Source organism: Lepisosteus oculatus, chromosome 2 (genome assembly GCF_040954835.1).
Source record: "Lepisosteus oculatus isolate fLepOcu1 chromosome 2, fLepOcu1.hap2, whole genome shotgun sequence".
Lineage (NCBI taxonomy): Eukaryota > Metazoa > Chordata > Actinopteri > Semionotiformes > Lepisosteidae > Lepisosteus > Lepisosteus oculatus.
The window spans coordinates 61400470-61426659 of record NC_090697.1 but is presented as its reverse complement, the minus strand read 5'-3'; the positions used below and the strand labels follow the sequence as shown (position 1 = coordinate 61426659).

General features: G+C 37.1%; 1 protein-coding gene across 1 annotated transcript; it reads left to right on the top strand.

Moving 5' to 3' along the window:
• Positions 1 to 786: 786 nt before the first annotated feature.
• On the top strand, positions 787 to 25751 carry nrbp1 (nuclear receptor binding protein 1). Its single transcript, XM_015346207.2, has 18 exons — positions 787 to 1286; positions 4461 to 4732; positions 5915 to 6037; positions 8093 to 8194; positions 9045 to 9134; positions 9898 to 9938; positions 10595 to 10689; positions 11028 to 11111; positions 11818 to 11876; positions 12294 to 12392; positions 13400 to 13532; positions 15168 to 15258; positions 15734 to 15784; positions 16520 to 16655; positions 17703 to 17756; positions 18288 to 18351; positions 22275 to 22330; positions 24018 to 25751. Exons 2-18 carry the CDS (start codon positions 4517 to 4519, stop codon positions 24111 to 24113), a joined length of 1590 nt encoding a protein of 529 aa, XP_015201693.1. The 5' UTR covers positions 787 to 1286; positions 4461 to 4516; the 3' UTR covers positions 24114 to 25751.
• Positions 25752 to 26190: the final 439 nt, after the last annotated feature.

Below are 26190 nucleotides of genomic sequence, written 5' to 3'. Positions count from 1 at the left end.
AAATAATCCTGCCCAGAAATTAAACTAAATGCACTATAACAATTTAGTTATAATGCATGGGCCACACAAACATTATCAAGAAAATTGTCAACCTCTTCAAAACCTTGGCAAGATCAGAGTGACCGGTCAAAGCTCCAATTTAAGAAATGTTCATTTATTATGATGTACAAATTTCTAAAGTTTGAAAGTATAAATTTATTAGCAGGTTTGTTAATTTTGGAAGATTGCAAGATATGATATAGTAAAAAGCGTAAAGACTTTACACAGTATATAAATGAAAACATAGTAGCCAAAGTGCTCGCATGAGACACCCATTTAGTTATATCATAGTATGCACAATAATAATTAATACAAATTTTAAAATAAAAAACTTGCAGTTCAGGAAATTCTTCTTAAATCTGGTGTTATAATTAATTTACAATAAACAATGCATATATGCGAACCTCATGACGTAATAAAGCAGTATATCAAAACTTTTTTGGACACAAACTAAGAACTGCTCAAACACCGCCTACTGAAAAAGGAAGCTGGTGCACAGTGGAGCAACATTCTGCTCCAACATGGCCGCAGCTCAATTTCTCACGCGCCCCTGCGTTGGCATTGACTATGCTGGTACCTGGACCCGCCTTCTTAGGCAGCCCTACACAAACGTGAAAAGCCCGGTTTGCCATTTCCTCAAAGCAAAGAGGACTCGGAGGCGGAGCGAGATCTCCGTAGTCCAATCATCCCTTAGAATTTCCAGGCGACTGTTCTACGATTGGTGAATTGTACTGTCAATCAGCGTTCAGCCCTGAGTAATAAAACAGTGTAGGATGTGATGAAGTTAGAGAGTAAATGGCGTTTCTCTGTGTATTATCAGTCGCCATTATCAGACTTTGTAGGCGTCGTTATTAGGTCAAAGTAGATCAAAAATAGTGGTTATGGGAACAAGTTTTTTCGTTCATTGTTCGTGGGTAGAAAGGTTTTTAAAATCCGAACGTGTTCAAATTGATAGCTCTAGTTAACTGACGAATGTATGAAATAACTACCATCTGATGGAGCACATAGGATTGAAATAATTGTTACCTTTTTGTAATAAAAGTCATAATCAGTAAATCCGGGAACATTAATACTCTCAGGGTTATTAAAGAAGACGAGAGGTGAACATTTGCCCAATCGAGACGAAAATCTTCATTGACGGAATTACCGGCGGCTGTTTCTTCCTTTTCCTTGCTTGTCATCGCAGCTGACTTGACAGCAGTATCTTATCTACTGAGTGGAGCGGATCTTTCCACGGAAAGCAAAAGGTGACTGATTTATTTAAGTTTTAAAAACTGATCAGTATATATTTTAATTGTCTATTACAAAATGGTTGAAACCTGCGAAACAGCAGCGTCCCAATGTCTGTCATGATGCGGCTGAGCAGAAGTTTAATGTAGGTAAATATCGCAGCTCTTTTTGCGCAATTGATCAGAGAAGTTGGCGATCTAAGAAGAACAAAAACTGGTCTTTCATTGTTTAGCATAGGAATGGCAATTTAGTCACTTATATCAAAATTGTAAAACGGGTTTTACGTGTTAAAAACAGACTTGTTGGTCAACTGCCGTCTGGCCGAGTGACCGTTGCATTTGATTGAGTCGCCGCTCTGATTTAGTTTGCTGGTCTGGCTGTTTTGTGCTCAAATTGGTAAACGCATTCGTGACCGAGAAAAAAGAGGCATGCGCTTCATAAAAGAAAGGTTTATCGAAGGGATTCTGCTTCTTCAAAGGAATGTGGAAAATGTGATGATTATTACACAGCTTTTGATTATGCTTCGCAGCTGAAGCTATCGGTGACTGTCAGGATCAACTTTATAGTTTTGCGTACTGCAGTAGTATAGAGGTTGGAGTCATTCTTTGGGGGTGGGATTTATATTACATTGTAATTTTTAGAGTTTTCGTTTGCTGAAACGTTTTTTAATAATTTTCCATTTCTGTATCGCTTAACCACAAATTGCGCATTTTGGCCATAGACTGGCCTTCCAGTAGCAGCAGCCTATGTGGAAGTAGCACATGGCGCAGATGAGTAGCTGAATTCACCGCAGCCCTGGGTTTTTGGAAACAAAACAGCTGTCTGCCGGGGAATACCACTGACAAGAGGGTTTCTTCATCCTGAGTGGTCAGAAAACTTTATCACCTGAAGGACATTTCCGTGGGAGTTCCTGAAGATTCCGCGGGCTGCTGTTACACTTATAAGTATTGGGATAACATATAGGCACATACTGTACTGTACAGTCTCTTGACTGTTCTAAATTATTTCATTTTTCAGGAACGCCTGGAGTACGTGCTTAGTGGGAGATATTGATTATCCAAATCCATCATTAAGGAATTAAAGCATAAATCTAGATTTTATTATAACGTTTTGCATTATGCAGTGGCAGACATGCATCATTAAGCAATTAAAGCACAAATCCAATTTTAATTATTACCTTTGCATGATACAGTGAAAGCCACCATTGATTTCATGTTCACTGAATCTTATCAATGACAACTGGAGTACTTTTATTTTAAAGGTGAGGATTAATAGCCAGAGTGGCTCCCCTTTTTATACATCTGACATCGCTTAACATTTCCAGCTTCTTTTTGTTAACACCTGAGGGAAATAACAGGAAAAAGTATTTTTTTGTCTATGTGCGTGTATTGCTTGTACAGTCTTCTACTGTAGCAAATGTATTCTGGCACTTTCCCTAAAGCTTTGTTACTGTGGCAACACAGCAGTGCCAGGCACCTAGGTGGTCTCAGTGCACTGGGGGCTTCTGGAAACGTGTAGCCAGGTACTGACTCTAAGAGCAATGATGAACAGTCAGAAATTTGGATTAGACTTGACAAGGCATTTCAGCAAACAACCTAAAGTGGTCCTGTGGAATGGAATAAGTCTTCTGCCCTGAACCAGACCAGGATTCTTGATTTCTTTAACTCCCAGTGCCAGCGAATGCTGTCCCCACACATATTGAAAACTCAAATAGGCTAGTTGTAGCACATCATGATGTTAATTTATATTAAAGAGGAGAGGTGAATAGTCTCCTAGAATGCTTGTTGTTCTCCTACTGAGTTTAAAAAAATATTAGGTGCTTTAATTCTAATAATTAACCATTTCTGTGACATGTCTGTGTGTAACCAATGCAATTTCTCTTTTCATTTACCTGACTTTACTAAATTGTAAGTATGGCTATAGGCAAACAGGTATGAGGAGCATATTTATAGGATGTCTGAGTTGTGAAATATATCTAAAGATAAAGTGTCAGAGCATTATGTCTTATGGGGCTAGAGGTGATTCGGGTTACTGTAGTGTTAAGTGTGACAGCATGTGACCCACTGTATGGATAGGTTACTGGTACATTGTAAGCTTAATCCATGTTATGCTGGTCCGTGTCAACATCTGGGTATACTAGATCAGTGTCTACAGCAGGGATTTGATCCCATAACCTGCCAGTTATACAGAATTCAGAGGCTCACCCTTGGCAGGTGAAATATACACCACAATAAAAAACCTATGTATTTCATGGAACTTACTAGTGGAGGTAAAAGAAACTCTGATGGACATTTTGATGTTTCTTAAACATAACAACTTTTCAGTGATCACCGCAGTTAACGCATTCAACCTATTTATCATCTGTGGACTGAACATCAGTTTCATCAGGTACTATCAGCTTGTTTGGATCATTCATGATTTCTTCTTCTGTGTGAGAAACATGCAACAGCAGTCCAAGATACAGCTTATTACTGTCTTGCTAACCAATTTTTTTATCTTTAGTTTTACAAATATCTGAAATGCCTGTGACAAATTCCCACGTGAAAGTAACTGAGTGCAGTGATCCAAGGCAACTTATTATCAGTTAGCCTTCAGTTTGTAGTCCCACAGATGTATAAGTCAAAATAGCGCACATTTTCCAGGAGATTGAGCCGCCTAACCAAGTTGCTAACACAGCTGAAGGGGAGGAGTTGTAAAGAAACGAACGCAATGTAGGACCAGTTCCAGATCATTATATCAGTATTTCAGCAATGGAATGCTTTTGAGACGTTTTGAGGTGAACAATGTGACATGTAATCTCAGAAAACACATTGGCAAGACAAAACATATCAAGATTGAGATGCATGATAAAGGAAACGGAAGCCCAAACTAGAAGTAGTTTGTGTGTTCAACTTGCAGACAGCGCAGATCATATCATCATTGCTTATGTAATGTTTTAATGTCTGTTACTAATAGCTGTGGAATTTTTTTTGTCACACTTAAAGCAATTTTTTAGTTTTTTTTATCTGCCTGTTTGAGAACATTAAATTTGGTGATACCTCCATTTTAAAACAAACCTAAGAGCTATCAATTGTTTCCATCAAGTCTGAGTTTCTTGTTTTTTACTAAAAGGTGACCTCAGGCCCCACTCCGGTATGTGGGGCCTTACAGTACCTGCAGCTGAAGAGCAGTGTGGTTGCTGTGTTTTGCAGTGCGGAGCTGTCCGTGTCGAGACGCAAGGTGCCCGGATCAGCAGCTGTGAGGAGGGATGTCTGAGGGAGATGGGAAGTCGGCCACAGCCTCTGGCCTGGAGGGGAAGCCCGAGTCCATGTCAGCTGCTCCGGGAGTCTCCTCCATGTCTCCTCCGGTGTCGGCGGTTGCCCAGGGCCCCCCAGCTACGGAGGACGAAGAGGAGGAGAGTGAGGATGAGTCCGAGATCCTAGAGGAAAGCCCGTGTGGGCGATGGCAGAAACGAAGGGAAGAGGTACTGTAAAAAATAGTTTGTGATTTTTGTTTTCTGAAAGTGAAACGTTTTACTTCAGTGAAGATTTGGAGGATCAGCGAGTGATGGCCATTTTTTTTCCCTCTTGTAAAATGCAAAAACATATTTTTGGTTTCATCAGGTGGGTCACAGAGTCAACAGATTTGTATCCTGAGCTCCAATTTTCTTAATTAGTGCAACTGTTACAATAAAAATTAACATACTGTATCACACACTTTTCTCAGGGCCTCAGAGTGTTTTACACTGTAGCTTGAATCTAGTGCGTCTTGTAAATCAGTTTCCTCAAGAATGAACTTATTCACTTGTATTTGCAAATCTGCGTGTCATTGATACTTTGACATCAGTAATAGTTCTGCTTACATTTTAGCAGTATCATTGATAAATCGAGATAAAGGTCTAACCGTTCTGTGATCATTTCCCATGATCAGCGGCACACATCTGAAGCTTTTCTGTGAATTGAGATAGAAGAAATAATGTAACCAAGAACGCCATTTGAGTCAATTAGACTTTTAATTCACTTGCCACTCTTATGTGTCTCCTGTTGTATATATTGTGATCAGTAAAAAGGAAAATGACTTGAAGAACAATTTTAGTTTCTTAAATTGAAGAAAATAACAGAACGACTGCTACTCTTGTAGACTGAAGTTTGCAATAGGATTTCTGCCGCAGGATCTCCGTTAATTGGCTTATCAGCCACAGTTGCATAGTTTGTATTTGTCCAGCTAACATATAGGCACCATAGAAGTAAGTGTAACTTCTTATTATTACTAGAATTGTAATGCTGTGGCTGCTGAGTTTAACATATGCCTTAATGAAGGGTGAATAATTTGTGATTGTCTCATCTTTTTATAATCATAAGTGAACAGTAAATATAAAATGTGTTGTTTGTTTATGCCTGGTGTTTATGAAAGTATTACTATGCGAGAACTTCATTTAGACTACTGCCTTTATTAAAAATACATAGATTAATCAAGAAAACATTAAACTAATCCTCACAAATGGAAATATCAAATATTTTAATCAAACATCAGTTGCAGCCACTCTCCCTATGTCTTGTGCCAGGTTTCAGCCTGTTTTTGCTGTTCTCTGTGTACATTTTAAATGTCCCGATTAGCATTTGAAGTATTTTTTTTCTTCCCTCATGGAACCATCTTGTCTGCTCAGGTGAACCAGCGCAACGTGCCAGGAATTGATAGTGCCTACTTGGCAATGGACACCGAGGAAGGGGTGGAGGTCGTGTGGAATGAGGTGATGTTCTCCGAGAGGAAGAACTTCAAACTGCAAGAGGTAGGACATGATTTAACACCCCTGTCCAGATTGTCAGTGATTATTCATGAGCTCATGCAGGTTCAGCCTGATAACCATGTCTATTCAAATTTTGAAATAAACACTGGGCCGGATTTCAAATCATGTGGTGACGCTTTTGATCAGCTAGTATGTGTGTATTGTACATAACGTGAGTGAGACACAATTCGAACCTGCTACGTTTTACAATTCCAATGACCCATCAGTTTTGCAATGCAAACAACTTATTCCTATGCTTCGGCAGACATCATCAGGTGAGATTATCATCTTTAGCTTCTTCTGAGTTTGCCCTCCTATGTTCAAGGGTTTATATTACCTGATATGTTTTCTTATTAGAACTGGAGCTTTCATCATTCATTTATGTCTTGCTGGATTTCTGTCACGTAGATACTGGGAGTAGATTTAAAATTGAATTGATTTCTCTTAAGTTAAGTGAATTAAGTTGTTTGGACCAATGTTAAATAGTATTTTATAACGTACTGTGTTGTTTCTACTCACTACATATTTGTGAATGGCTTATATGTCAGAAGTAAAGGTACAATAGATGTTAGTGTTAAACAAGAAGGGCAGGTACAGTAAAAAATATATTGCACATTTGAAATAATTTACTGTATCCACTGCTACTACTGATAACAGTATCTTTAATAAAGTAAAAAAAAATCAGAAACAGGAGTAGGCCAATCAACTCGTTTATCTTGTTGCTAGTAGCTAGCTGTTTGATCTAAAGATTTCATCCACCCATTCAGTAAAACAATCTCTCTTGAACTACATGGTTGGGTGGCTTGTTTCAGACTGAATATGAATTGCTTTTCCACTAATTGCTTGCGCATTGTGTTTCATTTTTGATTCTTAAGAAGTCTGAAGTCTTGACTGTCAGTGTCCTGTGGATTTTGAATACTTGAAAACGGTCCTCTGGTAGTTTTCTCTTTTGTAGACTAAGCAGGTTCAGTTCTTCTAAAAAGTCGAAGTAGGATGTTCCTTTGCACTGAACCTCACTGCACTTCAGCTAGAGATAAATGTTCAGTGAAAATTCTGTATCTGTATGTGCAATTTGATCTGTTCGTGATTGTTCGTTTTTTATAGAGATAATTCTGGAATGTATCCGGTTGTGTATATCTGGACTGATTTTTATAATTATACACAATTTTCTAAGCAAGGTATTGATACCTTTACTGAACACATTCTCATTTACATCTGTGACTTGGGGAGTACTCTGTCATATACTGTAGCAGAATAATTACTGGAGCAGTTTAAATGACATACCTTGCTCAAGGGTACGGAGGCAGTGTGTCTTGCCAATGTTTTGGCCCTGCAGTCTGTAGCCCACGGCTCTAATCACAGCTCCACTCTGCTGCCCTAAAATTATTTGTCTCAGATATCCCTTCTAAAATCTTACCTGCAACCTACAAAATAGAATTGTGGGACTGCATCTCTGGTTTTAAGTTCTCACATTTTAAAAACATTATACTCAACCAAATTTGGAGAAATGAATGTTCATCTGTTAAAATGAGAAGTAGAAATGTGCTTGCACATAGTACTTCTTGTGATGTGGCATATTGTGTACATCACAGCAAAATACAACAGCTTTTATCTGCTTCTTGTCAGGGTGAGATCCAGCTATTTTAATATCAAAGCAAATGTCTTCAGATCAGGTTTCACAAATGTCTCCTGAAGCACACAACACATTCTCAGCTGTTAGTTCTTTTTACATAAATATAAAATATATTTCTTTATCTTAAACTTCCAAATCAGGTGTGGTTAATGTAGTATACCGTACCTACAGTCATTAGAATCCTGATATATTCAGGCATAACCACGTGGTCTCTCATAATCTCTGTGGGCTAGTGGTATTATCTTTTTGCTTTGCATTCCTCCATTATCTAATTTATTTTGTTTTATTTTGGCTGTGATAAATGTTTAAGCAGCAACTAGTGCCGTTATGTACTGTACACTAAAAAATGACTTTTAACATAAAACAAAATTGCAATAACTGATTATTCAGTAAAGTTGACATTTGTTTTAATTCATTTTTTTCAGGAGAAGGTCAAAGCAGTTTTTGATAACCTAATCCAGCTGGAGCACCTGAACATTGTGAAATTCCACAAATACTGGGCAGATGTGAAAGAAAACCGGGCTAGAGTAAGTAGAGCTAAAACACCTTTAGTGTTCAGTTTTATGTGCATATATAAAGTGACCCTTGCAAGTATTCCTCAGTACAACTGAGCATGTTTTCTGAGTTTCTATTTGATATTGAGGACTAAATCTTTAGACATTTTAAACTTATGCACCATTTTATGGTAAGTGATACTGTGTACTTTACTTGGAAGTATAAGTACGTCTAAACCTGTTGCTGTAGAGCTTTCTACATTGTTTACTTGTTTTTAAAGCATAGCAATGAAGCATGTCATGCAAACCGAAAAAAATAAGATGCTCCAGATAATGACGAATAACAAATATTACATATTAACTCATGGAAGTCAATGTAATACATCAACTGATGATACCTTTCTACTCTTCCACTTTCAATATACTAATAAAGTGTGAACAGTATATCCCAAATCATGTTCAATCACAGGTCATGAATATGATTTTTATAGGCTATACTTGTGCCTGGGAGATACAAAAATTAAAGCTATATTAAGGCTATATCCAAATTCCACAGAAAAAAAAATATTAAGATGTTGAGAAGGCTCTCTCCAATGGTACAGTACTGCATCAGGGTTCAGTCCAGAAAAATAATGAGTTGGCGATAAATTAAATTTACAGTTCAGTACAGCATTTGGGATTTTGAGTGCGGTCTAAGGTTCATCCAAACAAACATATAGATTGTAGAAGACTAATGATCTGTGCACACTGAAGATTTTTCAGGCCTTTTTGTTCTCTTGTCTCATCTGTGAAGACTGAATTCTGTGGAAAAAGCAACCTGCCTATGAAACAATAAGCACTAACTGGATTATGACCACAGCATGTTCACTTTTTTTCTTTCCAGGTTATATTCATTACAGAATACATGTCTTCAGGAAGTTTGAAGCAGTTTTTGAAGAAGACAAAGAAGAACCACAAGACTATGAATGAGAAGGTATGTTGTGATAATTTATCTCTTGTATGTTTATTCTGTATATAGACTTATTTTAGAATATGTGGTAAAATGATTCAAATGGGTGTATTATTGTTGTGTTATTAAACCAGTAATAAAAACAGGATTTTTAACCTTAATTAAGTAGTCTTGAAGTAGTTAAATGTTCATTGCAAAAGCCAGTTTGTGCTACATCTTTGTGCTAGTTTCAAACAAATTAATTGGACAATTAAAACCCTTTAATGCAATGTGAAAAACCTTTTTTATGTGTTGCTGTAGTGACCTGTATACCAATTTCAGTTTGCTTTCACGGGCAGCCAGCCCACTAATACCTTTTCTGAATGTTGTGTTACTAAATTAACATTTTTTTGTACTGGAAAACACGTTTTGACACGTTTTCCAGTACAAAAATGTGAATTTACAATCAAATGTAAAATAATCTAAATCTCTAATTTTTAAAATGGGTGTTTATATTGGTGTTTCTCTCAAACTGACATAAGTGATATTTTAGTGATGCTAGTCTAAATATAGGCCCTTTGCAGAATGATACATCTTTTGAATGCTTTTTTATAAATATCACTTAAAAAATGTCAATGACAGCTAAAGCATAAATCAGACCAGTTTGAGTTGTTAAACAGAGGTTAACCGGTTTATGTTGGTATATTATATATTATGATGCTACTGCATTTTAAGTTTGGGTTTGTAGACATAATTATTACCGAAACACTATTTCTATTTATTTATTTGATATATTTGTTCTTCCCAGGCCTGGAAGAGGTGGTGCACTCAGATCTTGTCAGCGCTCAGGTGAGTTGTCTAGGTCTGATATGGTATTCCAGCTTCCTGTATGTAAGTGCAGTTTGCCTTGTCTTTATGCGTTATCATATCTGAAAGTGGGTAGTTTGGAGCAGAGGGAACATGGACTGTCAGTGAATTTTTTTGGCCTTCAGTTTTTCCCTTTTTCATGTGAAATGAAAATTAACTTGACAAAATAACCTTCTTAAGTAACAAGAAAAAAAGTATGAAAACTGCAAGGAGTCTGGCAGAATGTGTTTAAATAAGCATATTCGATTTCATTACACTTTCACGAAAACTGCAATAAAGTTACATAACATGGCCCACTCTGTATAACAATATTAGAAGGCTGTCTCAGATTCTGTGGGTTAAAAATGTACGCCAAGAGGGACCGCCCATATCTGGTGCTCCAGGGCTTTGCTCCACCTTGTCAGAGTAGACAAGTTGATATAATCTTCTAAAAGGTTTCTTAAATCATACCAGTTTAAGCCACAATTCTGTTCATTTGTGACATAGACTAGACGTTCTAGCCAGATATTTCAAATGCAAACATTGATTGTTAATTAATGCGCTGTTTTGTGTAGCAAAGATAGTTTCTACAATATGTTCTTTAGCATTGGTCTAATGTCCCAGATCTCTCATTTTTTTTATTTATTTTTTATTTCCAGTTACCTTCATTCATGTGATCCTCCAATCATTCATGGCAACCTAACCTGTGACACCATCTTTATTCAGCATAACGGACTTATCAAAATTGGTTCAGGTATGTGAGGCTTTAGCATGTAGGCAGTAATTGTATTGATGTGGATGGGAAAGAAGACCTTAAAGCCCTTTCATAACACTAGGTGTAGGGTTTCAGGGATAGGAACGGCTGGGAGCCAGTTTGCATCTTTGTGAAGTGACCTACGTGAAGAAATGGTTTCAAATTCACAGATGATGAAACTGCAATAGGTCAACCAGACTGACCATGCTTCAGCAAAACAGTTTTTCATTCAATAAAATATTTTAGATGGCAAAATCCATTACCAGCCTGACCTGAAGTAAAAAAAAAAACAGGTTATGGCAGCATCTGAAATGCAATTTTTCTTTTCCTCCATACAGTGGCACCTGATACTATCAATAACCATGTCAAAACGTGTCGAGAGGAGCAGAAGAATTTGCACTTTTTTGCTCCTGAGTATGGAGGTGAGTTCTTTCAAATTGGAACTGTCTTATAATATTCAGTGAACTTACTCTGTAAATTCCACAGGGGTTAAGAGCTAACCTCTAGAACTATCCTTTTTAAATCCTAGAGGTTTAAGTGACTGTTATTTTCCAGCATTGTAGGCATCTAAATAAAGTTTTGCATTACGTTCCGTTTGTCAAGTCATCTGTTTCCAGAAGTATGATCGAGAAGTATGTTATGTTGCATGACCCTTATACATCTGTATCGAAAGTAAATACGTTTTTTCTTTATATTTTGTATCCTGAGATATTATGCCAGATAACTATTCAGGTATGGGAGAGAGTGCACCAAATATTAGTTGAAGAATATGGTGTTAAGATATTAGCAGATACAGTAAAAAATAAATACAATATGGTTAATAATATTCCGTGTGCAATCATCTTGTAAAGAACATGTATAAACTATGCCAGCAAAATTTCTAGTCATGTTCTAATGTAAGGGTTTTCTTTTTAAATACAATAAGCATTGGAAGTTATTTTTCTACAAGAGTGTAGCACATCTTGCATTAGAATGCTGTAGAATTTACACTAAATACTAAATATCCATGATTTCTGAGTAGATTTTTCTTTTATTCAAATGAAAATCAGAAATGTCAAATGTAGAAATATATATCATACTTTCAGTTGTCATTGGTTCGCCGATTCATCATAGTTTATCTTGTTGCAGCTGTTGCAGATGTCACAACTGCAGTTGATATCTATTCCTTTGGAATGTGCGCCTTAGAGGTAAGTGAACAATTTTAGCAACAATGTGTTATTAAAATCCCATATTCAGCAAATAGGTCACCCAATATGCACTAGCCAAACAGTGTGGAGAAGTGCCTCACCCACTGGAACAGAGTGTATTTTACCTTACTGTTTGTTCCTTAAGATTACTCATGTCCTTAGTGGTTTAGCAGCTAATGGCCGGCTGGAAGTTAAAGGTGTTGCTTGTGAGAGTTACCAATTTAGTCCATGTGGGCTTGGTTTCGTTACATTTTCTGTGATTTTTAGGTCATTGCAAAAGGCACATTGTTTTAGACCCATGGAGTATTTAATTTATCATATATAGCTCAATACTTGAGCATTATTATTTTTCGGTCTCGATTGGACATAATTTCTTAGTTTTAAACCTTGATGACCCCAGATTGGTTTCTTTTTCAGATGGCTGTGCTTGAAATCCAGAGCAATGGAGAGTCTTCCTATGTATCACAGGAAGCTATAAATAGTGCCATTCAATCCCTGGAAGATCCTTTGCAAAGAGTAAGTGTATGAACTCAGAACTCTATAATCTACAGTCATATGGAGTCAGATACAGTTTTGATACTGTCTCCTTACTATTTACTATTGAAGTTGACTGATATCACATCAAACAGGAAGAATTGTGTGCTATAAAACCCTTTTTTAATACAGAAAAGTGACAAAGAGAATGTATTTGAACAATTTGAATTAAATATTTGTAGGACTGAGTTTCAGTTTGACTCTGGTGTAAAATTAATATTTAATTTAGTAGCTATCACTCTTTTGATATAAAGACCTCATTAACTACCATTCTGTGGCAGAAACGCCAGCCTTTACAGAAAGGCAGTAAATAGAAAATAAACCGTTGATGTGTTCGGTTATTTATAAAACGCACAGAGTGGAGGAGTTTATAGGGCGTTTGGGGTTATTCTGGAAAAAATGAACCCATTCATACCCTGCCTATCCCTCATGGCTGAGAATGATCTTTCCATGAACCTGAAGGAGACTGATAAGACCAACACGAGATCTACAAATTCTTCAGAAAGGGTTGTCTTTGGAAATATGTTGTATAAAGTGCAGTCCGGTCATTTCGTTCTCATTTCCTTGTTCAGTGCCCTTTGGGTCTAAAAATGCTAGGCCCCTTTTCAGATATTTTTCTGAAATGAAATTCTATCAAGGACCAAGACTTGATAGCGATCATTTAGTTCTTCACGTTTGTGTTACCTATATCTTTTTATACGTATTTTTACCTATACCTATTTCTGCACTTTCCCTCACGGGATCAATAAAGTATCTGTCTTTGAAACACTTTTTCTGTTTTCCTCCATGGCAATTGCCTTGTTCTGATGGCCAATGATCATACAGTAGCTTGTCCTCAAGTAATACTGCTAATACTTTTTTCACTACCTTTGAGTTGCATAACTCAAGAAGGTGCTAATGTTTTCCATTTAAGCTACTATGACATTTATTTTGGTATTTTCGGAACTCTGGAGAAAGGTACATTGACATCTGGATGTCCTGTTTTACAGGAATTTATTCAGAAGTGTTTGGAAGCAGATCCTTTTAAACGTCCGACAGCGAGGGAGCTCCTCTTCCACCAGGCCCTGTTTGAAGTGCCCCAGCTGAAACTACTGGCTGCCCACTGCATCGTCAGTCATCAGCGTGAGTATTTCAGCAGTCTGGCTGTCCTTAGCATAAGCCACCAATTGCAGGTTTATGGACAACAGGCATCCACGTTTTCTTTCTGAACTGGTATCATATATACTACTTCTACAAAGGAGGTATGTTTAGTATTCTGTAAGTTAAACCATAGTAAGTGAATTAATGCATTTCAGTTACAGTGGACTTTACATTCTGAAACCTTATAACCTGAAGCCATGAAGTCATTTTCAAGTGATGGGATGGTCTGACTCAGCTTCACCTTCATGATCCAGTGCGACTCCTGCCAGATAGTCCCACCCCTCTTCCTTGAGCTTCATTAGATATGGATATACATTCTCTAGATGGAGTCAGTAATGACTTTAACATGGTTAGCCTGGGATACGTCATTCTGGCTAATCAGTTTGATCAGTCTGTTACTAGCAAGCAGAGGGCATGACTCTGATAAGGCTGACAAATCTAAAGATAAGTTCTGACAAATTGTAGGGATGAAGTGCACATATGAGTCATGAGAAACTCTGCAGAGGCTGAGTGAAATTCTTGAAAGAATAGCATGAGCCCAGGCTGATTATATATGAACACATGTCATCATTGTAATCTACATTCACTGTGAAGCATTACTGTAACCATAGAGTTTTATTGAAATATCACATTAATATTTGTTTCATGTCAGAAGGACTTCCTGATTTTCTCATATACATTTTCCAAATTAACTTGCTTTTGTATTTGAAATAGTTTTTTTTTCCCTGCACTTGACAAAAGAAAATACTTTTAAATAGTACACTTGGACAGCAGACGGCAAAAGAAAAAGATCAACTGAAATAATTGGAATATTACAGTTAAACAATTGGAGTTATGTAGCAGTTTTCAACCTGAAGCATTCCAAAATATTTAAGATACTGTATAGGAAGAGGCCCAACGTCCTCTTCTTTGAAGGCACAGTGTGCGCAACAGCTCAGGTCAAGAGGAGAGGTTAGAAATTGCATCACATCGAATTAAGGTACAGCTTTGGGTTGGACAAATGTAGGCACCTAATGGAATTTAGCCAGAATGGGGAATAACATCCCTAATCCTGCAAACAGTGCCATGGAACTTTCATGATCAAGTAATCAGGATCAGGAATAGTGTCCAACTGTCAACTGCCAACAGAACAGTGTCCCCAGTGACCATACTAAGGCACTGATTTTTAACATATTCATACAAAAGGAAGAGTGTCCCAACCACCACTACACCAATACATGCCCAGGATTGCTTTACTTATGAGGTCTAACGCATTAAGTGTCGAAGGTGTTACTAACAGGTGATAAATTGTACATTTTTATCAAGAAAATCACCAAACTTTGTTTTGGATCTCGTCATCTCAACTTTAGTCTCCATCAGATATACTGTAGTGCAAATAAGTGTCAGACTCATCTGTTCCTGAAGAAAACAGGTTTGAACTCAGGCGGATGTGCAGAAACCCACCGCCGCGGTTCCAACTGAGAAACAGAAGCAAAACAAAGCCTTAATAGTGTTGAGTCTTTCAGCCAGGTAATCGGTCAAAAAGACAGTGTGTGAATTTTATTGAACTGTGTTGAATATGCTAGCAAAAAAGGCTGTTTCAAACCTCCGTTTGTTGCTCTTTTCTTGTTCCTCTAGATATGATTCCTGAAAATGCATTAGAAGAAATAACCAAAAACATGGACCCTAACCTGGTAATAGCTGAGCGAAAGGAAGGGGTGCAGCTGAAGTGAGTATCCTGCGTGTTTTGATCTTCAGCCAGTGTGATCAGTGATATCGGAACCATCAATGACTGAACATGGGGTGATTCCTTTCTAGGCTTAGCAAAGTACTAGTTTAAACCTTATATGCACCTGAATTACTGGTGTTTTATATTTGTGTTATTTTGAAAGCAGGATGTCATGTCCTGTTTTGAGTGAATCCCAAACGTATTGCTGAAGATCTTGCTTTGATTATGAAATAGCACTGTATTCCCAGTAAGGGTCATGGTAACCTGGACCTTGGATACAATTCTAGTCTATATACAATCATATTGGACTATTTGTTATCATTAAAAATAGTAATTACTTGTATTTTTAAGTATGTTGTTTATATTCTGGAAGGTGTGAAAATGTAAGAGCTATATATTGTACACTGTAAATTTATCTACTTTGTTTTATCTAAATTGTTCATTTAAATTAGTAATCTTTTTAACTTGCCTTTAGGCTTTCCCAATTTCCTGCTCTTGAGCTGGACAAGTTTTTAGAAGATGTCAGGTAAGACTTAAGCACTTACAAAAGATTTTTAACAGCATTATAAAGAAACTGAACTTCCATAGAATATTTTCTCCTGCTTTTCACAATAATGATAGCGTGTATACATGTGCATGAGTGTACAATTAAAGGGAAAATGACACTTTATACAAAATAAAACCCAGAAAGACCTAAAAGCTTTAACTTCCAGACTAATCAAACCGGGTGTTGTACTATGGGTGGTTCATTGAAATCTTTTTCTCCATTTCTCAATATATAATTTCTTAAAAATAATCTTTCATTTCATGAGCCGTGACTTGTATTATAATGCATCAGTACACTGCAGCTTAATGGAAACCGCAACCCATTGAGTGTCGTTGTCATGACCTATACTTCCAACGACAGCAATCTATTTGATTTTAACAGCAAGGCTCCATCAAAATTGATTAGAGGAAACTCCAAAGGTTTCTCAGTCTGGCTGCATATTCTCCATCTAAACTGTAATTTCAGCTGTCTTTTTAAATGGTAGCTAATAAAATAACCCGTCTAATACTAGAACCCATTCTTTGATGTTTGCCAACTGTGTTTTAGTTCTTTGCTAAGTTCTAATCATTAAGCTCTTCACCTAAAATTGAAGGGGAAAATGGCCATAAACCATTGTTATTTTGTTCTTTAATTAAAACTTGTATGTGCGATTAAAATTTTAAATATAGTTACTGCAGTGTGATATTGTTTTCCCTGCCTTCTGCCATGCCACAGGAATGGTATCTATCCCCTCACGGCTTTTGGAATGCCATGCCCCCAGCAGCCCCAGCAGGAAACTGTGAAGTCCCCAATCATTCCTCCCTCAGTCAAAACCCCCACACCTGAGCCTGCTGAGCTGGAAATGAGAAAGGTAAAAAACGCTAGAGGAATTGAAGGAAATGGCTGGAATTGCAGTGCCCATACAAATTCTATACCCCCTTTAGACTTTTTCACATTTTATTGTTACAGCATGGAACCATGATGTATTTAACTGAGAACACAAACACAAAGAACGCTATAATGTCAAAGTGAAAAAAAAATCAGACATTTTACTAAATTAATTAAAAATAAAAAACAGAAAATAATTGAATGCATAAGTATTCCCCAAACTTAATACTTGGTAGGACCACCTTTCGCGGCAATTACAGCTGTAAGTCTCTATCAGTGTTGCACATTTTGGCACTGGAATTTTTGCCCATTCTTGGTCAAGGTCCTCATTAATATTGTGTTTGTATAAGCTGTGGTAATTTTTCAAGGTTGGCAAGCGTCTTTTAAACCTTGAGGAAATTTCCGCTTTTTGTCTAGTTCTAGAAAACTACGCGAAGGAATTCAAAGCTCACTCTGCTTTTTGACAATGCCATGGGCGAGCCCACCCAGATTACCTCCTGGATTTCTTGAATGTGGGTTTTTTTTCCAATTAAACCTGGAATATATATAAAACTTCCTAGCCTGAATAACTCTATTAACCAGTCAGCACAAAAATATAACCAAAGTCTTTAACTTGTCGAAAATGGATGTCTCTTTTCACATTATTTCACCGTGTCTTCAGTTGGCACACTGAATTTAGCTGCATGACATTTAAACAACAATTGAATTTGGGGGCTTTCTACAAAAATTAAGTCAGAGACACCAGCACAAGTTGAACCAGAACGTTCTGAAATACATAATATTAGAAATGAAAATTTCAGGCAAATAGAATTCTACTGCTCCTTCTTTTGTGTGTTTAGTTGGGATAGAGAAGTACGAAAAGTATTTGCTCCTTCTTTCTTGCATAATATAAAAATGTATCTCATTTTAAAAACTAAATGTTTATGTTTGCTGGGAGAATGCAGAAACACTTGGTGACAACCGGAAGTGAGGTAACTTTCCTTTTTACATAGGCAATATATCAATTTAAATTATAATCTTCCTCTTTCAGATTCTCCAGATGCAATGCAATATTGAGCCAGTAGACGAAGGAACAAAACACCATGTAAGGTTCTTTTAACTCTATTGTGGTTTTTAAAATGTAGAATTTCCCACATGCAGTGTGTTTAAGCAACACGGGTCAAATTGTGTCCTTCGGTGAATGGCAGCTTAATCTATAGGCCTTCTTAGTTATAGAAGCACGAATTCAAGGTTGCAAAATATATTAAACTCTATTAAACACCATGAATAACAAGAATGTCTTGTGGTTTTGGCACTGGTAATCAAAAAAGGGGATTTATCAGAGTTTGTATTTTGCCTAAAGAAAGGGTAATATACCTTTTTTTTAACTTGGTGAGGGGAGAATTTCAAGAAACTTGTACTGTAGGTTGATTTTAGTGTTTCTAAATTATTTCTGTGCAGAATACTGAATGGAAAATTACTGGCAAATATTATTCTGATTTACAAAAGTTTCTTAAATTTTAAGCACCATTTTAATGTTTTAGCTAGTGTAATTCTTTTTTTAAAAAACAATGTGCAGCTGCTGATTTCCCCTTTTCCAATAATTTGTAACTTTCCTGTTTTTCTGCCCTTACAGCTGACATTATTATTGAAACTGGAAGATAAATTAAATAGGCATTTAAGCTGTGATTTGCTGCCCAGTAAGTATTTGTTTATTTATTTCAGTTTTAGAAATGTATGTCAATAATTGTCCAAAGTTCTAATACTAAGAAATAAATGAAAGAAATGTACATTTTTGTTATAATTATAATTGCTATTTCTTTGGTATTCCATTTTTTTCAAAAAAGTTACTTTCAAGTTTGAAAAAAACATGTTTACTAACTAACAAGAGCTCACTTGTATTTTAAGCCGGTTGTTTATTTTTCCTACAATGAGGGAATCGTTTCGAAAGTAATATACTTGCAAATCCATATGCTTCCTAATCCCTTCCTAATCCTATTGGGTCATTTGTGTTTGTGAAGTTAATGAAAACATAGCAGTTTTACCACTAGATGTTTTTAATAATCTATTAATAGTTCTTAGACCCATGTTATACACCTAGTATTTGCCCTTGCTTTTTTTTTAAAGGTTGCTATTTTGTGCATTTGTCAAACCTTAATGTATTCAGGAGTGGTTCAGCTGGTGAAGGCCTTGGACATAGTTCTATGTCCAACTTAAAACATAGTTTTAATAGTTTTAGTTTTAACTCTGTACTCCAAAGTTATTGTTTGAGCATTTGCGGTATTATCAGTGAGAGTTTCTTTGGTCCTCTGTCATATGGCTTAGTTTTGTGTCCATAACTTACTGGGTGTAAAAATGCAGAAACATCAAGGCATGTTTCAATGAGTGTATGTACAGTACATCAGCTGCTAAATTTATTCATATGCTTCATGGACTAACTCAGAGTTAATTTAGTTTAGGAAATGCATGTGTATCTAATTTTCTTTAATATTTATAATAATAAATAAACAAACTTTATTTATAAAGCGCCTTTAAAGGTGGCTTTTCAAAGCGCTTTGCAGAATGACAACAATAAAAAGAATACAGTGTAGTAGGAGCAGAGGGGTAAAGATTGGAACCAGTAAAGTAAAGGCTCTTCTAAAGAAGAAGGTTTTGAGTCTGGATTTGAACGATTTTAGAGATGGTGACTCTCTGATATCCTTGGGGAGAGAGTTCCAGAACCTGGGGCATAACAGGAGAAGGCCCTGTTACCAATACAATGTAGATGGGCTTGGGGGACAGTTAGGAGACCAGAATTAGAAGAGCGAAGGTTGCGAGGTGGGGAGTAGGGCGATAATAGTTCAGAAAGGTACTGAGGTGCCAAGCAATGCAGTCTTATAGATGAGCATGAGGATTTTAATGTCCACACGGAATTTGACAGAAAGCCAGAGCAAGCACTCCAGGATTCAAGGACTCAAGGACTCCAGCCGGGAATGATTCTGGCTGCCGAATTTTGGACATACTGGAGTTTGTTCAATGTAGATTTAGATACTCCCGAGAGTAGAGTATTACAGTAGTCAAGTCAGGAGAAAACAAATGTGTTGATCAGCATTTCAGCCACAGTTACTGATAACATAGGGTGTAGTCTAGCGATATTTCTGAGGTGAAAAAAAAGATGTTTTGACAATATTCTGCACATGTGAGTCGAATGTTAAGCCAGAATCGAATATCACCCCAGGGTTTTTCAATTTAGACTAAAGCTCAACTATGGAACCATCTACAGATAGGGTTACAGGATTGGCTTTACAAAGTTTATTGGGGTGCCAGTAAGCATGACTTCAGTCTTGTCAGATTAATGAAATTTTGAGTCATCCAAGGTTTTATGTCAGAGATCCATTAGATAGAATAGAGACAGCCACATCAGTGTCAGGTTTGGTATGGATGTATATTTGAATATATTTATGAGTTAAACTGTGGGTGGCATGGTGTTGCAGTGGTTAACATCGCTGCCTCACAGTGCTGGGGTCCTGGGTTAAATCCTAGACCTGGGTTGCTATCTGGGTGTTCTCCCCATGTTTGAATGGGTTTCTTCCAGGTGCCCCAATTCCCTCCCACAGTCCAAAAACATACTGGTAGGTTAATTGGCTTCTGGAAAGATTGGCCCTGGTGTTATTATGTGCATGTCTCTGTGTACATCTGCCCTTTGATGGACCTGCGGGCCATCCAGGGTGAACCCTGCCTTGTGCCCGTTGCTTGCTGGGATAGCCTCTGGCTTCCCTACCACCCTGAATTGGAAGAAGCAGTTAGAAAATTGTGTGGATTCATTAAAATTATGATAAAGACTGGAGTAGGAGTATTGGAGTGTTGAATGTATTGGTAGAATAACTATAAATATTAACTGCAGTACATGTATTTCTTAACTTAGTTTAGCTTTATTCAGACCCTGTAAATCTGTTGAAATCTTTACTTCATTCCCTAATGCTTTTTGTCATCTGGTAGTTTCACATAAAGTTCATAAGTTTATAGATGCTTTGGTACAGTCAGTTTTATCAAGAATCTAGGAACTTATTGTCGTACTTTTAAACGTAAGTGTCGGTTTAATACAAATAACTGCAGAAGAGTGCTACTTTTATTATCCAAAGAGAATAAATACATAAACAATACTTTCTATTCCCATGCACAGGTAGTCTACATATTCACTTTATGTAATACGATTAAATTTTAAATGTTTTAAACAGCTGAAACTGTTTCACTTGTTGAAAGTATTTTGCCTGCATCATTAAACATTAAATGTTTGCATTAGCTGATCCATGTAGGTCACCATAAGATATCAGTCAAGATAATCTTTATTAGTGCACACCCATCAGTGATGACACACAGTTCAGTGAGCTCACTGTCTGAATGCATTAACTATGCAAACAAAACTTTATGTAATGTTAAACACAATTTGTCATTGTACTCTGTGATCTACACTGTAGTTCCAGTGGATATTTGTTCAGACTGAGTTATTGAAACTACAATGACATTAATACTGTAGACCAGTTTTCAGCCTATCCAATCTGCTCCATTACACAGTTTTGCTACAGCCAGCTCCTAAATTAAATAATAATAGATCAATAGAGCAGCTAAGGATTGAAGTACAACAGTTGAGCAGTTTGGAAGAGCTACAAACTGAGTATACATTTTTAATAGTATTCTTTTAGAATGTGGTGTAGGGGTTATCTGAAGACTTTGTACCTGTTACAGACTTTATTCTGTTGACAACCACAGCACTAATTGTTCTTTCTACAGGCACATTTTCCCATTGTGCACAGATCAAGAAACTTTTAAAGATTTTGTACAATTTACACATGATTATAAAATGAACTAGACCTACTGTTCTGGTGTAGGAGTTTGGAGTTTCAGTTAAAGATTTTGCTCCCTCTCATGACAGGTACTTATCTCATTTACTGGCTTCGCAGTGTAATTTGAATAAGAAATTCTTTCCATCACCTTAGGTGTCACATTCAAATTTATACCCATAGCTTGAAGTTAAAAGTAGGTTTTGTCAGGAATATTCAGACAATGTTGTGCACAATATCCAGTTTCTTTAGGCCCCGGTGACCAAACACTGAGATGTTCCACAACAAAACATTACAAAGCACTTAAGACAGTTTGGTATCTAGAAGATCTTATAGGTAATGAGAATAATTGAAAGAGCCGGATGTATACGTACATTTCATGTTTCCTTTTAGTTTAAATGTTTTGCTTTTATTTAGTTGGTTTTATAAACCTTTTTGTTTTTTACTTTTATTTCACCGTCTTTTGGATGAAACGTTAAACCGAGGTCCTGACTCTCAGTGGTCATTAAAGATCCCCGGGCATTTCTCGATAAGAGTAGGTAGTTGTCCCGGTGTCTGGGCCAAATTTCCCCCCTTGGCCTTTATCGTGGCCTCCAAATTGTCCCCATGTGTGGCTTGCACTTGCCCTGTGATGGACTGGCGCCCTGTCCAGCGTGTACCCTGTCTTGCGCTCATTGCTTGCTGAGTAGGCTCTGGCTTCCTGCGACACTGTATGATATAAAAGCAGTTTGGCAAATGACATGACATTTATTTCAGTTGTGTTGTTCGACTTGTGTGATTGTGTTTCTAAATCTCTTTCCCAGGTGAGAATGTTCAGGAGCTGGCTGTGGAGCTGGTTCAACTAGGATTCATTTGTGAGGTAAGACCGGCTTTTACTGTCATACTCTTTTAATTTCAGAATTAAGACTTGGAATTTCTTTCAGTTGCTTGTTTTACTTTCGGTGGGAGGAACGTCAATGTTGTCAAGATTTAGTTGTAAGCAGGTGGCCATATGCAACAGATGGGATTGCACCCAGGTTTTTGCAGTCCTCCTGTAAACAATGGATATATACTCCACCTATCGTAAATAGCAGATGTGGAGTTAACCAAAAATCAGCCAGCAGGTATGGGGTATCCACCGGTCCCCATTGGCAGGGGTTATCAAGATGAGAACTCCAAATGAGGATTGTACCACATGGGCCCCTAAGCATTGTCCACAAGTGACAAACTTCCAGAGGTGCTGCCAAGTTACAAATGGTATTCAATGAAAAAGCTACAAATCTTTGAGCACTGGTTTTGTAAAACGAGTAGTGGCTTTCATTTAGAGGCTCATGACCATTAAGGTGGAGATCAAGCTTGTTAAATTGGAAGAGCTCTGTACTTTTGCGGCATATTTAGGGAGAATATTGCTCCTTTGTGCAAAATCCCATCTTTTGTTTGACATATCTTGAAGATTGCTGGAGGAATGATATCGGCAAAAGATTTATTCTTTGATGAGCATGCAGGCAGAGACTGGGAAACGTTGGCTACACAACAAAGTAAATCCTAGGACATCCATTCTGGGATTCCCTGATAAGTATCCAAGAATAAAGTGAAGCAGTGAGGGATATAATCTAGAAGGAGTCCTATTCTTATTCAATGTTTTGATTAATTTATTTGGGATGTTCTTGTGTATGTAATGTTGATAAATTACCACTGTTGCTAAGTGAGAAAAACTTCAGATAACTTGAGTCTAAGTTAAAAATAATTTAATACTATGCTACAAGGCACCTGGTCTATACCAAGTCATAACAGTATCTTATACCAATAGAAATTTGTGGGTTTTTGCATCAGTGTCCTGCTGTGGCAATATGACACATGTTCTGTTTATTTCAATGACAATATTTAATGGAAAGCCAATACTACCAAATATAGTCTGGTGTAAAATTTGACTGTTAATGATTGTACTTAATTTCTGTCTCAGTTAATAGCTGCAGTCAATTTGAACGCGTATAATCGGCACATATTAGTCATAGTGAATATGTATTACTTTTCTGTCATAGTTTTCTTGTTTACAATTTTAATAAACATATGTTACTTCTTAGGAAAAACATCTTCTGTAAATTTGTCTCAACCATTAATCTAGTAAAATGATGAGGAAATTGTTAATTATTGATGAATTGTCTTGGAAATGTCCTGCCTACCCAAGACATTAGAACAGACATTGGAATGCGTGCAGCTATGTATGTTCATAAAACATTCATGGGCTTCGAGGTCAGGAATTTGCCAGGTTAATGCCAAGAATATGATCTGTTTGTTGAGTAGTTTGATGGAACTTAAAAGAAATATAGAAAAACCTCTACGCTCAAGTTGAAATTTCATCTGATTTGTGCTTTGCATGAAGCTATGTCATGCCACGTGAATGCAGCTGGTTAAATTCTGAGATGAGTTTCATATGGCACGCAAGGAGTGCAGGAACTGAGATAGGCCTTTCCAGGGGAGAGCGTCCAGCCTTTCTCCTTGGGTGGCTGTGACATCGTTTCGCTTCTTAATGTGACTGACTGTTATCTCCCCCACACCCGCTCCAGGCAGATCAGATTCGACTTGCTTCTGTTCTTGAAGAGGCCTTTTCCAAGTTCTACAGTCGCAACGGCTCTCTCAATCCTGTCACCGTTTCATCGTAGCAACCCCGTCAGCGAGACTCCGTGGATAAGAAATCCTCCTGTGTCCCTGCTTCCTAACACAGGACTTTCAATCATCAAAATAAGGATCACGAGAAAGCAGACATGACATGGAAGGAGGTTTACACTCCAAGCGATTTGTTGGGAGCAAAGGTCATTGCTCATTTTTCAGTGTAGCACCTGCTTGTATGTTTTTTAAAACAATTGTCAGTATTACCACCTGTATTGAGTCTTTTTATTTTACCTGTATTACAGCATTATGCTGTACATAAGGCGCTTCTACATGAGCACATTCTTTTGCTCTTTTTTTATTTCTGCCAACTGTGCATGATCTTTGCGCTGCATTATTTTTTTTTTCCTTAAGAAAGGTATCAGGAGTGTGATTTGGTTTTGAGGTCTTTATTTTTCCTCATCTGGAGTTTATTCTTAATTCCTTCACTGACAAGTCTTGCCTACATTTGAGATATTTTTTTTCCTTGAGTGTCATCCTGTAATAAAGAATTCATTATATTTAAGCAGAAAACAAATCTGCGGTGTTTGCAAACAATAATCACATATCCCAGTGAGTCTGAGCTAACACTGGTATTAAATTAGACAAGGCGAAGTTGGCCATGCCAGACTCAGTTTGTCTGTTACAAACACACTCCTCTTCAGGTGCAGGTGGTGTGATTTAAAACTGGTTCTTTTATGAATGTATGCTAATATAGTGTTCCTAAACTCGGGTCTTCTAGGGCCAAAGGTTCTTTTGTGTTTTACTTCAACCTGAAACAGTTCAACAAATTATTCTCTGAATTGGGAAATCCAGTAAATTGCAGTTTATTAAAGGTGAAGGTACAGAGCAGTTCTATTTATGTTTGACAGTTTGTATTACTTACTTGAGCCAGATTCATTGTTTCCCAGGGATAAAGCAGGTGAATTAAAGTGATCCAGCGGGACCCTCAATGGCGAGAGCTGATGAACAATGCTCAAATTAATGAACAAGAACAAGGCTCTTCATCTGCAGCCCATCCGATCATCTCCACGGCAGAATTTTGCTCCAGCCAGCTCCTTAAGTACATAACTAATAGGTAGATAATGGATCATTGTAACATTTGTGCTGCCTTGAAGTGGGTTGGAAAAGCCTTAAGTTCAGTGGCTCCAATAAGGAACATCAGCCATTTTCTTTATTGAACATTAAACATTTTCACAGTAGGATAGATGGTGGGGCATGTCTTTCAAAGCAGGTATAGAAAGTCAAAAGGGCAGTAATGGTATAGGCCTATTTCCATATATCCTGCCATTTTTGGCTGAAGTTTATTGGGATCCTCTATACAGATACTTATCCAACTGACGGAAAAAAAACTGGTAATTCGGAGATCATTATTGTTTACTTGCTAAAAATTGTATTGTGACAGGACCGACTTGCTGCTAATTCATATCCTAGTTATTGTTTGTTCCAACTCTGAACCCACCAAAAATCATTTTCAGTAGAGAAACTAGCTGCCTAACAAATAAGGGGATGTGGTTGGCAGATTTGTAAAGCCTTCTCAGGAGCTTGTTGTTTCCATGTTGTATGGTTTATTGGGCATACCTTGTAAGAACTTTTGCCATACAGATCGGAGTCTTTTATTTTACAAATTAAATATGAAATGTGTAACAGCTTCTAACTTTTCGTATTTCTTTTTTGTGTGCTTTTATTCCCCCAATCTCAGAATGTTGAACCGAATAGCGTGGATTTCTGTATTTGAACAAAATCTGTTCAAAAAAACTTAACAGCACTTGAATACAATAAACTTTGTGATAATGTCAAATTGACAAAAGTTGAATACTGTCACTAAACAAGTGTGTCCATATTGCAACAGTACAGTGAGCGTGAATCCTTTGAAGTGTTATCTGCAACTTATACAGCATTACGTAGGTTTGCTTGTCTTTTGAGGACACTTTACTAGTATAAATGCTAGGTAATTACTGTAGGTAAGCAGAGCATCATGCAGTGTTCCCCTGACAAGATTAGTTCCATCAGGTACTATGTGTTTTAATATGTGCCAGTTATATACAGTAGATCAGTGTTAATGAGTTAATGAATCATTTTCAATAGCTT

What these genes read in the sequence shown, in the direction of transcription:
- nrbp1 (XM_015346207.2), top strand. Translation starts at nt 4,517, where the DNA reads ATGTCTGAGGGAGATGGGAAGTCGGCCACAGCCTCTGGCCTGGAGGGG. An exon ending in TTTTGCTCCTGAGTATGGAG is followed by an intron (nt 11,112 to 11,817) that starts GTGAGTTCTTTC and finishes ATCTTGTTGCAG; the next exon opens with CTGTTGCAGATGTCACAACT. An exon ending in AAGCTGTGATTTGCTGCCCA is followed by an intron (nt 18,352 to 22,274) that starts GTAAGTATTTGT and finishes TCTCTTTCCCAG; the next exon opens with GTGAGAATGTTCAGGAGCTG.